This window comes from Hipposideros armiger, unplaced genomic scaffold (assembly GCF_001890085.2).
Source record: "Hipposideros armiger isolate ML-2016 unplaced genomic scaffold, ASM189008v1 scaffold_493, whole genome shotgun sequence".
Classification (NCBI taxonomy): domain Eukaryota; kingdom Metazoa; phylum Chordata; class Mammalia; order Chiroptera; family Hipposideridae; genus Hipposideros; species Hipposideros armiger.
In genome coordinates, this window is record NW_017731843.1 from 1,010,129 (window position 1) to 1,019,822 (window position 9,694).

General features: G+C 48.6%; 1 protein-coding gene across 3 annotated transcripts in view; it reads right to left on the reverse strand.

Moving 5' to 3' along the window:
• Window positions 1-1,427: 1,427 nt before the first annotated feature.
• The window catches only part of LBH (LBH regulator of Wnt signaling pathway), a 47,159-nt gene continuing 38,892 nt past the window's right edge, over window positions 1,428-9,694 (reverse strand). For all 3 annotated transcript variants that reach the window (XM_019667296.1, XM_019667295.1, XM_019667297.1), the window contains exon 3: window positions 1,428-4,094. In XM_019667296.1, the coding sequence (XP_019522841.1) occupies window positions 3,906-4,094 (189 nt within the window). In that variant the 3' untranslated portion in view covers window positions 1,428-3,905. The remainder of the gene's footprint in view (window positions 4,095-9,694) is intronic.

The following is a 9,694-nucleotide window of genomic DNA, read 5'->3' on the forward strand; positions in this document are numbered from 1 at the left end:
TAGAAATATAGTCAATTTTTGTACATTGATCTTAGATCCTGCAACCATGCCAAACTCACATATCAGTTCTAATAGCTTTTTTAGATAGATTTCAGAGGATTTTCTCCATAGATGATGTTATTTATCTGCTAATAAAGACGTTTTGGTGAGGGACTATATTCAAAGACCCTGGGTTCTAATTCAAGGACCTGAGGCTATTGGAGGAAAATAGAGGGACAATCGAAACTGAGGATAGTCAAGGCCTGCAAGCTATCCTCAGGGCAGCAGATCCATAGATCCAATGGTTTTACTTAAACCAATATTAAAACAGATTGATACTCTATTAATACTGAGGACGCTCTCAGCACAGATCAGTTGATTATCTATAATCACAAAGATCATGAGCCCAGGTGTAGGCTGAGAGAAGGCAAACACAGCTAATTTCAGGTTAGAAATACGTCCAAAAACCCCTTGCACAAAGCACCACCTTCATTCTGACCTCCATGAAGCCTCCCTCCTGGTCTCCGGGCCTTCCATCTTGCCCCTTCGCACCCCATCGCCATAGAGCCAGATTGGGTAAAAATGTAAAATACTGTTCTAGGCCCTGCACTTAGAGTAAAATCCAAACTCTTCACTGAGGCCTAAGCAGCCCTCCTTGCACGATTTCCTCCTCCCCAACTCCACTAGTCCAGATCATTCCAAGCCTTCTCTCTGCCAGCACTCTCTCCATGCACCTAGCCCCAACTCTTCCACTCTGTCACTTCTTCAGATGCCCTTCCTGACCCCTTCAACAGATACTCATTCTCAGAGCACCCTATTTTCCTTTTTCCTGCCTTGCACTCACCATATTTGTCATTTAATTTTACACTAAAGCAGTGCATTCAGGGCTGGGGCCACTGCTATTTTGTTTACCCCAACCTCTTAACAATGCCTGATAAGTGGAAGGCACTCAATAAATGGGTTCCGGAGCGCTCTTTAGCTACATACACACCCCTCCACTCATTCCCAGTCTTTGTAAACAAAGTTACAATATATCTTGGGTCTTTTTCTTCCCTTAGAAAGGTGGTTTAAAACCATGGCTGTGTGTTACAATCTCCCCAGGTGATTCTAAAAATATTAATGCTTTGACCTCACCCCCACCCATTGAAATCTATTCTTGGGGTGTAAGACTCAGGTATTTGTATATATTTTAAAAGGTCTCTTGGTGATCCTGAAGTGCATCCAGAATTGAGAACCACTGACACAGAAGAAAAGTCTGCTTTCATTCAGCCAAGTGACAAAAAAAAAAAAAAAGGATGGGCTTAACCCGGAAGGACCAGCAGGTGAGGTATGTAAGGAACCTCACATGAGGCTCCCCCTAACCCCGTCTCCTATGAGTTACAGCTTGGGTTTACTTGGGCTCTCTCCATTCTAATGGAGCAGGAAGAAAGAAGGTAACCAGACCAGGGTGGAAAGCATTTTCAAACTTTATTTACAACTGTCACAGTGACAAAAAGTAGTTTGGGAAAAAAAAAAATGCTAGATTCTCCCTGAGCCTCAAAAATGAACAGATAGAAGTTACAGGAGGTTCATCTTACAACAGGCATTATTACTGAAATACTAGAGTATTTTTTTTCCAATACGATCAGTTAGAAATACACACAAGATACTTAAAAAACAAAACAAAAAAAAAAGAGGCGGCCAGACAGGAGGCTCAGCCACTTGTCCAAGAGCAGCTGGGTCCCCCCAACAGGCTCACTGCTGAGGGTCCTTACTTTAGCTGGTCAGCCTCTGGCCTGCTCAGACTCCAAATGGTCATACAACGGGGTCTAGCGACCAGCAAAAAGAATAAACCACCCCCATAAACACACAAATACACAAAGTAGATCTGTTATGCAGTTTACAAGCACGTTCCCATCACATGGACAGATGATACAGGGGAGCAGATGAGAGGGGGCCACGGAAACACAGGATTTAAAAGGCAAGACCCCATCCACACGGGAGGCACAGGATGAGAAACACTGCTGTGAGGGAATGAAAGTCAGGAGGAAAGGCCCTCTGCAGCCAGAACAGAAGGAAAGGGAGAGCAAGAGAGAGAAACACCCAGCAGTGCAGGCTGCAGGCCTCTCCCACTTCCTCGAGGAGCTGGAAAAAGTTATTGCCATCGGTGTGTGTAACACAAGCAGACAACACAGAGGAAGGGAGTGGTGGGGGAGAAGTGGGGGAGGGGGGGGCGTCAACGTCCCCAAACCAAATCCTGCTCATGTGACAACAGCACATCCTGGTCCTCCTGCCCAACGTTCCCCAGAACCACACTATCCTTGAGGCATTAAATACAACTCTACACTCACGTCCAAAACCAGGGGCAACCTGGACTGACCGGAAACCTGAGGGGACGCATGGGTGCCTCTGTTGGCCCAGTTCAGCCCTAGGGAGGCTCTCAAACCCATCTCTTGGGGGCATAGTCTGCTCTGAGATGGAGATGGTTTGAAGAGTATGTCCTGCAACCAACCCGCTGCTCCTGATGGTTCTGAACTATGATAAGAAGCTCTAAGTCCAAGGCTAACTTTCTCATGCAACCGTGCCCTTGCAGGGCACAGATGGGGGGCGGGGGCTGAGGACTGTTGGCCCATGTTTCCTCACCACTCTGTCTTCCCACCTGCATCCAGGAACACACGGGAGAAGCCAGGAATCTCGTGACACCTTTTAGTTTTAAACTTGATCCCTAGGCTGCTGCATGAGAGCCTCCTCACCCCCATCTAATAATTCCCAGGCTTTGCCTGCTCTTGGGACCTGCACTAAAGCTCACCTCCCCACAAGAAACAGAAAAAGCCTCCTCTGGTCTCCACTCAGCTCTCACCAGAAAAAAGGGCCGAGAGCCCACATGGGAGTGGCTACGGTGGCTGGTCAGGCTGGCTGGCACTCACTGCGTGACCGGGAGCCACATTTTCCTGATGGCTGTGCCTGGGGTGGGGTGGGGTGTCAGTAAGGAGAAGGGCCGCCGAGGGTTGCCTGCCTGTCTGTTACGACTGAAAGCAAGTCTGGGAGTAGCAGTTGGGAAGGAACCTAGTGTCCAAGCGTCCACCTTGGTCCTCCAACAAGAGCAGGAAGTATTCGCACTACTCCCCAAAGGGCTAGGGGGCAAAAAGAATAAATCAGGGGAAAGAAGCTCAAAAGCCCTGCCTCTTAAAAAAAACAAAAACCCTCCAGATTACCGCTGGTATGTGAACCTGCCATAGCCGAGAACAGAGGGTCCATGGAGAAGGAATGGGGAACATTTGCCTTTCCCAAGCATCTCCTCCAGCTGGCTTTGCAGGCAGCCAGCTTCTACTGCTCTCCTTGACCCGCCTCCCCTGAAACAGACAACACATCTGGAATAAAAGCAAAGGCTAGCGGTGGGTGAAGCCCGGGAGAGAGATGAAGACTTTGCTGTCTGAGGCCCCAGCAGCCAGAGCGAATGCTCAGAGTAGTACTTCCTGGCTGTGCTTCTCTGCTCAGTGTTTTCTTTAAAACGTGTATTTTCTCTTTCGTCTCGTGTTTGTTTTTTTACCTCAAATGTTCCGTGTTCACTGTGCACATTCCCCCCACCCCACCCCCCAGAGCCCCCTGGAATCCCACCGCTGCCTCTAGTTGCTTGAGTTCAGATAATGATCTCAAAAGACGCACAGCTTCCCGCACCCCCCACCCCTGCTCTAATGCTCTAAGCAGCTTCCTTTCTCAGAAGGCCTTGCAAAGTGTCGCAGAGGGCTCCACTGCCGACACAGTTCAAAAAAAAGAAAAGAAAAGAAAAGAAGACCAACTCAGTGATTTGCAGGTGCAAAACCGAAAGCCATCGTCCGACATTTCAGAATGACTGTGGCTCCCTCTCTCCTTCCATCACAATGGGAAAGAACACAGTTCAGGTACAGATGCCGTCTGGTGTGACCTGGTAGGAGTCAGCAGGGACTCTACTGCTCCTTGTTCTCTTGCACTGTCTCTTCACAGTTGTCCTGCTCATCCTCCTGGACCAGGAACTCCTCGGGGGGCCATCGGAGCTCCCCACTCTCCACCTCCCCCTCTGTGGGCTCCACCACTATGGAGGGCAGGCGGTCCTTCAGTTTGCAGCAGCGGTCGAAATCTGATGGGTCGGGGAAGATCTGAAATAAAAGCAGAGCGAGTATCCAGTCACGTACAGGTCTGAAAAGAGAAATTCCATTCTTTCATGCAGGACACACACAGCGGGACTGAGCACCTGCTACATGCCCTGGACTGTGCTACTCCTGGGGATACTGGTTAGGGGTGTCAGGCAGGAGCCAGGGAGCACATCTGGGGGCAACATGGGAAACCATCCCTCAGAGCAGGGACACCCAGTCTAAAAGGTGGGGTGGCTCTGTTTGCACTTTTCATTTCATTTTATTTTCAGATAAACCAATTCAAAATCACGTCATCCATAGTAAGTCACATCGCTATTTGCAGCAAGCATTTAACTGCAGCAGTCCAAAGCATAGCCTGCAAACGGGTACTAAAAGGAGATGCAGACCCACGTGTTTGACCCTCAGGCCCCAAAACCACCTGCCTTCTTCCAGTAGATGGGTCCTCATCTCAGTGCAACTGTAAAGTCAAGGCCAAATAAAGGTTGAGGGTGGCCCCCAAGCACAGGCAAGCTGGGAACAAAATCCCAGGCTCCTTTTTCACCTGTGAACAACCCCTGGCTCTTACAGCTCCACATCTGAGTTTACTTCTCTTTCCAGAGTCCCATCAATGAGGCTTTTATTCATGCCTACTGTGCGTCCTGCCCAGACCCTATAAAGTCAAGGGCCACATCTGGCTCTGTGGATTCCCTTTGCCCACGCTGCCCTGTGACTACAGCTGACCCAATTCTTTGCCCAGAAGCTTAAGTACTTAATTCAATGGGCTGCTGGTCCCTTGCCATTCACAGCCCTTGGTGACGCACCCGAGAGCCGGAAATAAGAACCTCTGTCTGGGACACTGGGGCTCACAGCATCACAGGGCACCTTCAAGGCCATCTCTTCCAACCTCTCTATTTGATAGATGGGGAAGCTGAGGCCCAGAGGGGTCAGGAGACTTGCTCGAGGTCACACAGCGTGTTAATGGCGAAAGAAAGGAAAGCAAAACCTGGATTGGGTGGAGACGTGCATTTGAAGAGATCCTGGGGAGTGCCCATGCCTGGCTGAGACCCAGACAAGCCCATGGCAGCATACAGGTGTCCTCTGTTCCCCAGAGGTAGAAGTGCTCTCCTAAAAACTTCCGCGGTGCTATGAGGGTGCCTCAACTTACTGCACCCCAGCCCCAAGCAGTGTTATCCCAGTCAAGTCACTGACCGTGTCACAGGTCACGTGGGGCTTCTGGGAATCACGGGCCTCAACAAAACCTCCCCAATCCCTGCAGACAAGTGATTATTAACCATTTATCCAATAAAGCCCTATTGCTGGGGATTAAGTCTTAAGCCAGCTGCACAACCAGGCATCATTAAAGACTTAACAAGCTTTATAAAAAGTACCATAATGGCAGCCAGGAGGAAGACAAAGCAGGGGAGGGGCTCAGGTGAAGGGGGATGAAAGAAGGCATGGGGAAGGTCGACCCCCACTGCGGCCTTTCTCTTCCTGACGTGGCCAAGTCTACAGTGCTGCCCTTGGACTGTGCTGTGCACACAGACCCACATGTACCGAGCAGGGAGAGGGCCAATTGGCCTCCTTAGAGCTCCGCCCTGCAGGTGACGAAACAAGGTGTCCTTCCAAGCGCGAGCTTTGCAAGTGAGCAAGGAAATCCTCAATGAGTGCAAAGCATGCCACAGTTTACAAAGCTCTGTCAGCAGCTCCTTTCGGCTTCACTGCCCCTTAGGAGCAGTGAGACTCTGAGGCTCTGAGAGTCACATGGAAGAGTCAGGACTCAAACCTGCACCTGCTGTTTCCAGCGCCTGTGCCGTTTGAAAAACGAATGGACGCTGCTGGCTCAACACTGCCATTTCACAGATAGAAAACTGACCAGGGAGAGTGGGCAAGACTCTGGGCTTTAACTGCCCCTTCAGCTGCTGGAGGCCCCAGGATGACCCTCTGGGCAGCCAGGTCCAGAAGCTGAGCTTGCCAGTCTGAACATTTGTTCTAAATCTTCAGCACCTGAGACAGAGCTGTGACATATCAAGAGGAGATGGACACCTGGCGCAGGACAGACTTGGGCCCTGCCTCTACCCTCTGACCTCAAGCCCGGGGCTGTGCCTACCCTGTGACCCCCCAGCTGAAAAAGGTGCCAGCTGGATTCTAGCTATGATCACCCAAGCTGAGGAAGCGTGAACGGAACAAGCAGCAGCAAGGCCAATAGGAGGAGGAGGACGATGGTAAGGGTGGAGAGCACGGAATTTTGTTTGAAGCTGGGAACAGGTCTTTAACTAAAATTAGGGCGGGGCGGGGGGAATGTTAAAATAATGATGATGATGGAAGATATGCCTGGCATATTTGTTGAGCAGAATCTCCATCTTCACAGTAATCCTATGAAGCGTGTAGTGGTATGATCTCTATTTAGTTTACAGATGAAGAAACTGAAACACAGAAAGGGCAAGTGACTTACTCAAGGCCACAAAGCTAGGAAGCAGCTGGTAGGGAACCCAAACCCAGCCCTAAAGGACTTTAAGTGAGTTGTTCCTTTGATAACACATTGTGTCAAGCCACAGATTCTCACTATGTCCTTGACATCGCCTATGTAACCCCAACCAAGTCCTCTCAACCACCTGTGCCTCAGTTTCCCCTTTGGAGAAGCACAGTGACCTTCTTATCCCACAAGATGGGTACAAGTTCTTGGCAAATACAAAAATGATAAAATGCTTTGAGGACATATGCTAAATTTAAATTGGAATGTCCTTTTTGGAGCAGTTTCAACAGGACTACGGTAAATATTCAATCTCCAAGCAAGAGGCAGCAACGCTAACACAGTAATTAAAATAACTCTAAACAATGCTTTTCATACCAAGAGCTGCACAATTAAGTCTTTTAAGTCCTTGGAGGAAGTCTGAGCATTGAACTTCTGATTCTGCTTAGTTGCCAGAGAACTTTGCTCCCTGAATTGCTCAAAACAGGCGCCATCCAAAAAAAAAAATTTTATTTTTTTTTACAAAGCTTGTTAATTACATTTTTTAAAAATCACTATAATAATCTAACGCTTCCACCAGAGATTTTACTTTATTATGAGAGAATACCCATTTATGCCTCTGAAAATTGTAGCTCTCTCCAAAGACAAACGAAAAGCACCCAGAAGCACACAGTGTCTCATTTCCTTACACACAGACAGAAAGCCTTGAAAAGTACTGCTGAGTATTGTGCCAGCACAATCTTATCTACGACAGCTGCTTAAGAGGCTGACCCTAAGGAGGTCAAGATTTTTCCACTAAGTCATGCTTTTTAATCATCTAGGCAGCAGAAAAATGAGAGGTTGCAACTGTAATTTGACAGGGTGGGGAAGGCAGTGGAAAAAAGGACTCAAGTCCGACTTGCCAAGCACATGACAGGTAGGGGACAGGCAGCAGGCCAGCTCAGCGTGCTGTTTGCCTGCAGGAACTGGCAGGGGATAAGGAACTGCCCTGTTCCAAAAAGAAACTGCTTCTGGTTCAACCTCTTACCCCAAAGTGCCCCTTCTCTCTGGACAAGAAAAAGGCAAAAAAAAAAAAATCCTTTTCTCTTCATTCTGCAGTAAAGGCTCATCTCTAAGAAGTTGAGAAAGGACGATGGGGAGGCTCTGAGAGGCATTGCTCACCCTCATCCCTAGCACAGGGCAGATCTAGAAGCATCTATGCCCAGCTGTGATGCTCTCAGCTCTGCCCTTTCCTGCCTCTGCCAGCACTGGATTCCACATCCAGCTGTCACATTCGGCTGTCAGGGCTGATGGCCTGGATGAAACTAATAGACACCAAGTTCCCTCCTTTGTAAATGAAGGGACGTTTTGAAGATCACATACACCAAGACTATCCTGGGTCTCATATGTCCCACTGTAGATATAGCGGGCATTTGAACTTGGTAATGGTGAATTTTATAGGAGACACATTTTCAGAGGTAATGCCAACAGGCCCTGACGTTTTGGGGACTCAAATGGGTTCACTTGGAAGGTCACGGGAACTTTAGGACCATCTAAGAGGAAGAAACAGCCTGAGAGATGTAGTTTGGATGCCAAATACTAAAATTTCTGATTGTATAGATCAGAGCTGTCCGATAAAACTTTCTGTGATAATGGAAATATTTTCTATCTGTGTTGCCCAACAGTAGCCACTAGCCACACGTAGCTATTGAACAACTGAAATAAGGCTAAAAACTTTAATTTTCTTTAATTTTTATTAATATAAATTTAGGATATATGTAAACATAATATAAATTTAAATAGCTACATGTGACTAGTGGCTACTGCATTGGCCAACACAAACATAAATGTTTAATTATGAGGACAATGAAAGAAGGACTGTCCAGGAAAACTCAGGATGTTTGGCTGATGGACCAACATGGGCAGCCTCAGACAGAGAAGAAGTCTGGGGTTGAGGGTGAGCCCCTTTAAGATGAGGAATGCGCAGGGTTTTTGCTTAAGTATAAAAGGCGCCAGTCAGTCAACTCCCATTTTAGCCATGGCAGGGAACTGAAAGGCAATACCAGGGCTCCAAAGGCCCAAAATTTGGGGGCCCTAGCTATCAACTGTCTGCCTCTCAGCCAGGTGACCTAAACCTGGCTGTCTCTGGGGTGGGGAGACGAGAGACATGTCTGGCACGCAGGATGGAAAATGTGAGTGATTCTGGTTGAGCAGCCCTCCCCTGTGTGCGTGCGTCCCTTAGCCATCATCCCTGACAAACAACCTGAGCTGGCCACAAAGAGGGCGGCGGGCTCGGCAAAGAGCTGAGAGATGCTAATAGGGAAAGCGGACACCAGCAGGCAGAGGAGATGAAAGGTGGTTAACTGGACACAAAGGGCTAATTACCAGCTCTGCAAGCTGAGACTTTGGGAGCTTGGACATCCCGCTCATCTCTGCTGGGGTGGGGTGGCCAGAGGAGGTGGGGCAGAGGGCCTGAGGGGAATAACCAGGTAGCTCCCCGAGGCACTGAGAGAAATCTGCTTCAGTGCACAAAACCATACAGTTTCCTCTCCTCGTTCTGGTTCCAGAGGGGGCGAAAACCAACCTCCAACCTGCTATGGAAAATCGTTACTCCCACAGGAAGACCAGGAGTCTGAAAGGTCTGGCTCTTGGCTTGGCCCCTATGTCATATTGTCTCCATGACCACGGTCAAATCATTTTAACTGTGAGCCTCAGTTGCCTCCTGAGTAAAATGAGGAAGGACTTTCCACTTTACAGTATTGTTGGAAGGATTCCATGCTGCTGCATGTGGAGGGCCAGCACAGTCAGGCTCAAAGACGGGGAGGCCCCTCCCCTCCCCTCTACCCACTTCATCTATAAATTGGGATTAATGTTCACTCCTATTTTACAGGGATTTGGAGAGAATCAAATACAGGTATGTGTGGACATGTTCTGTATACTTTAAATTCCTAGTGATGGTTCTTAGGTAAACCTGGGGTCTCCAAGGAGCGTTTAGAATGAAGGACTGGAAAATCCAGTTATGGTTTGTGACAGGAGCAAGTGAGCAGCACTCTTGGGCTTGTGGTCACAAATTCTAGGCCTAGGGCCGGCCGAGTGGCTCAGTTGGTTAAGAGCTCGCTCAAGAGTTTGAGCTCTGAGCAACAGCGGTTCGAGTCCAGCCCGAGCTGAGCAGCCG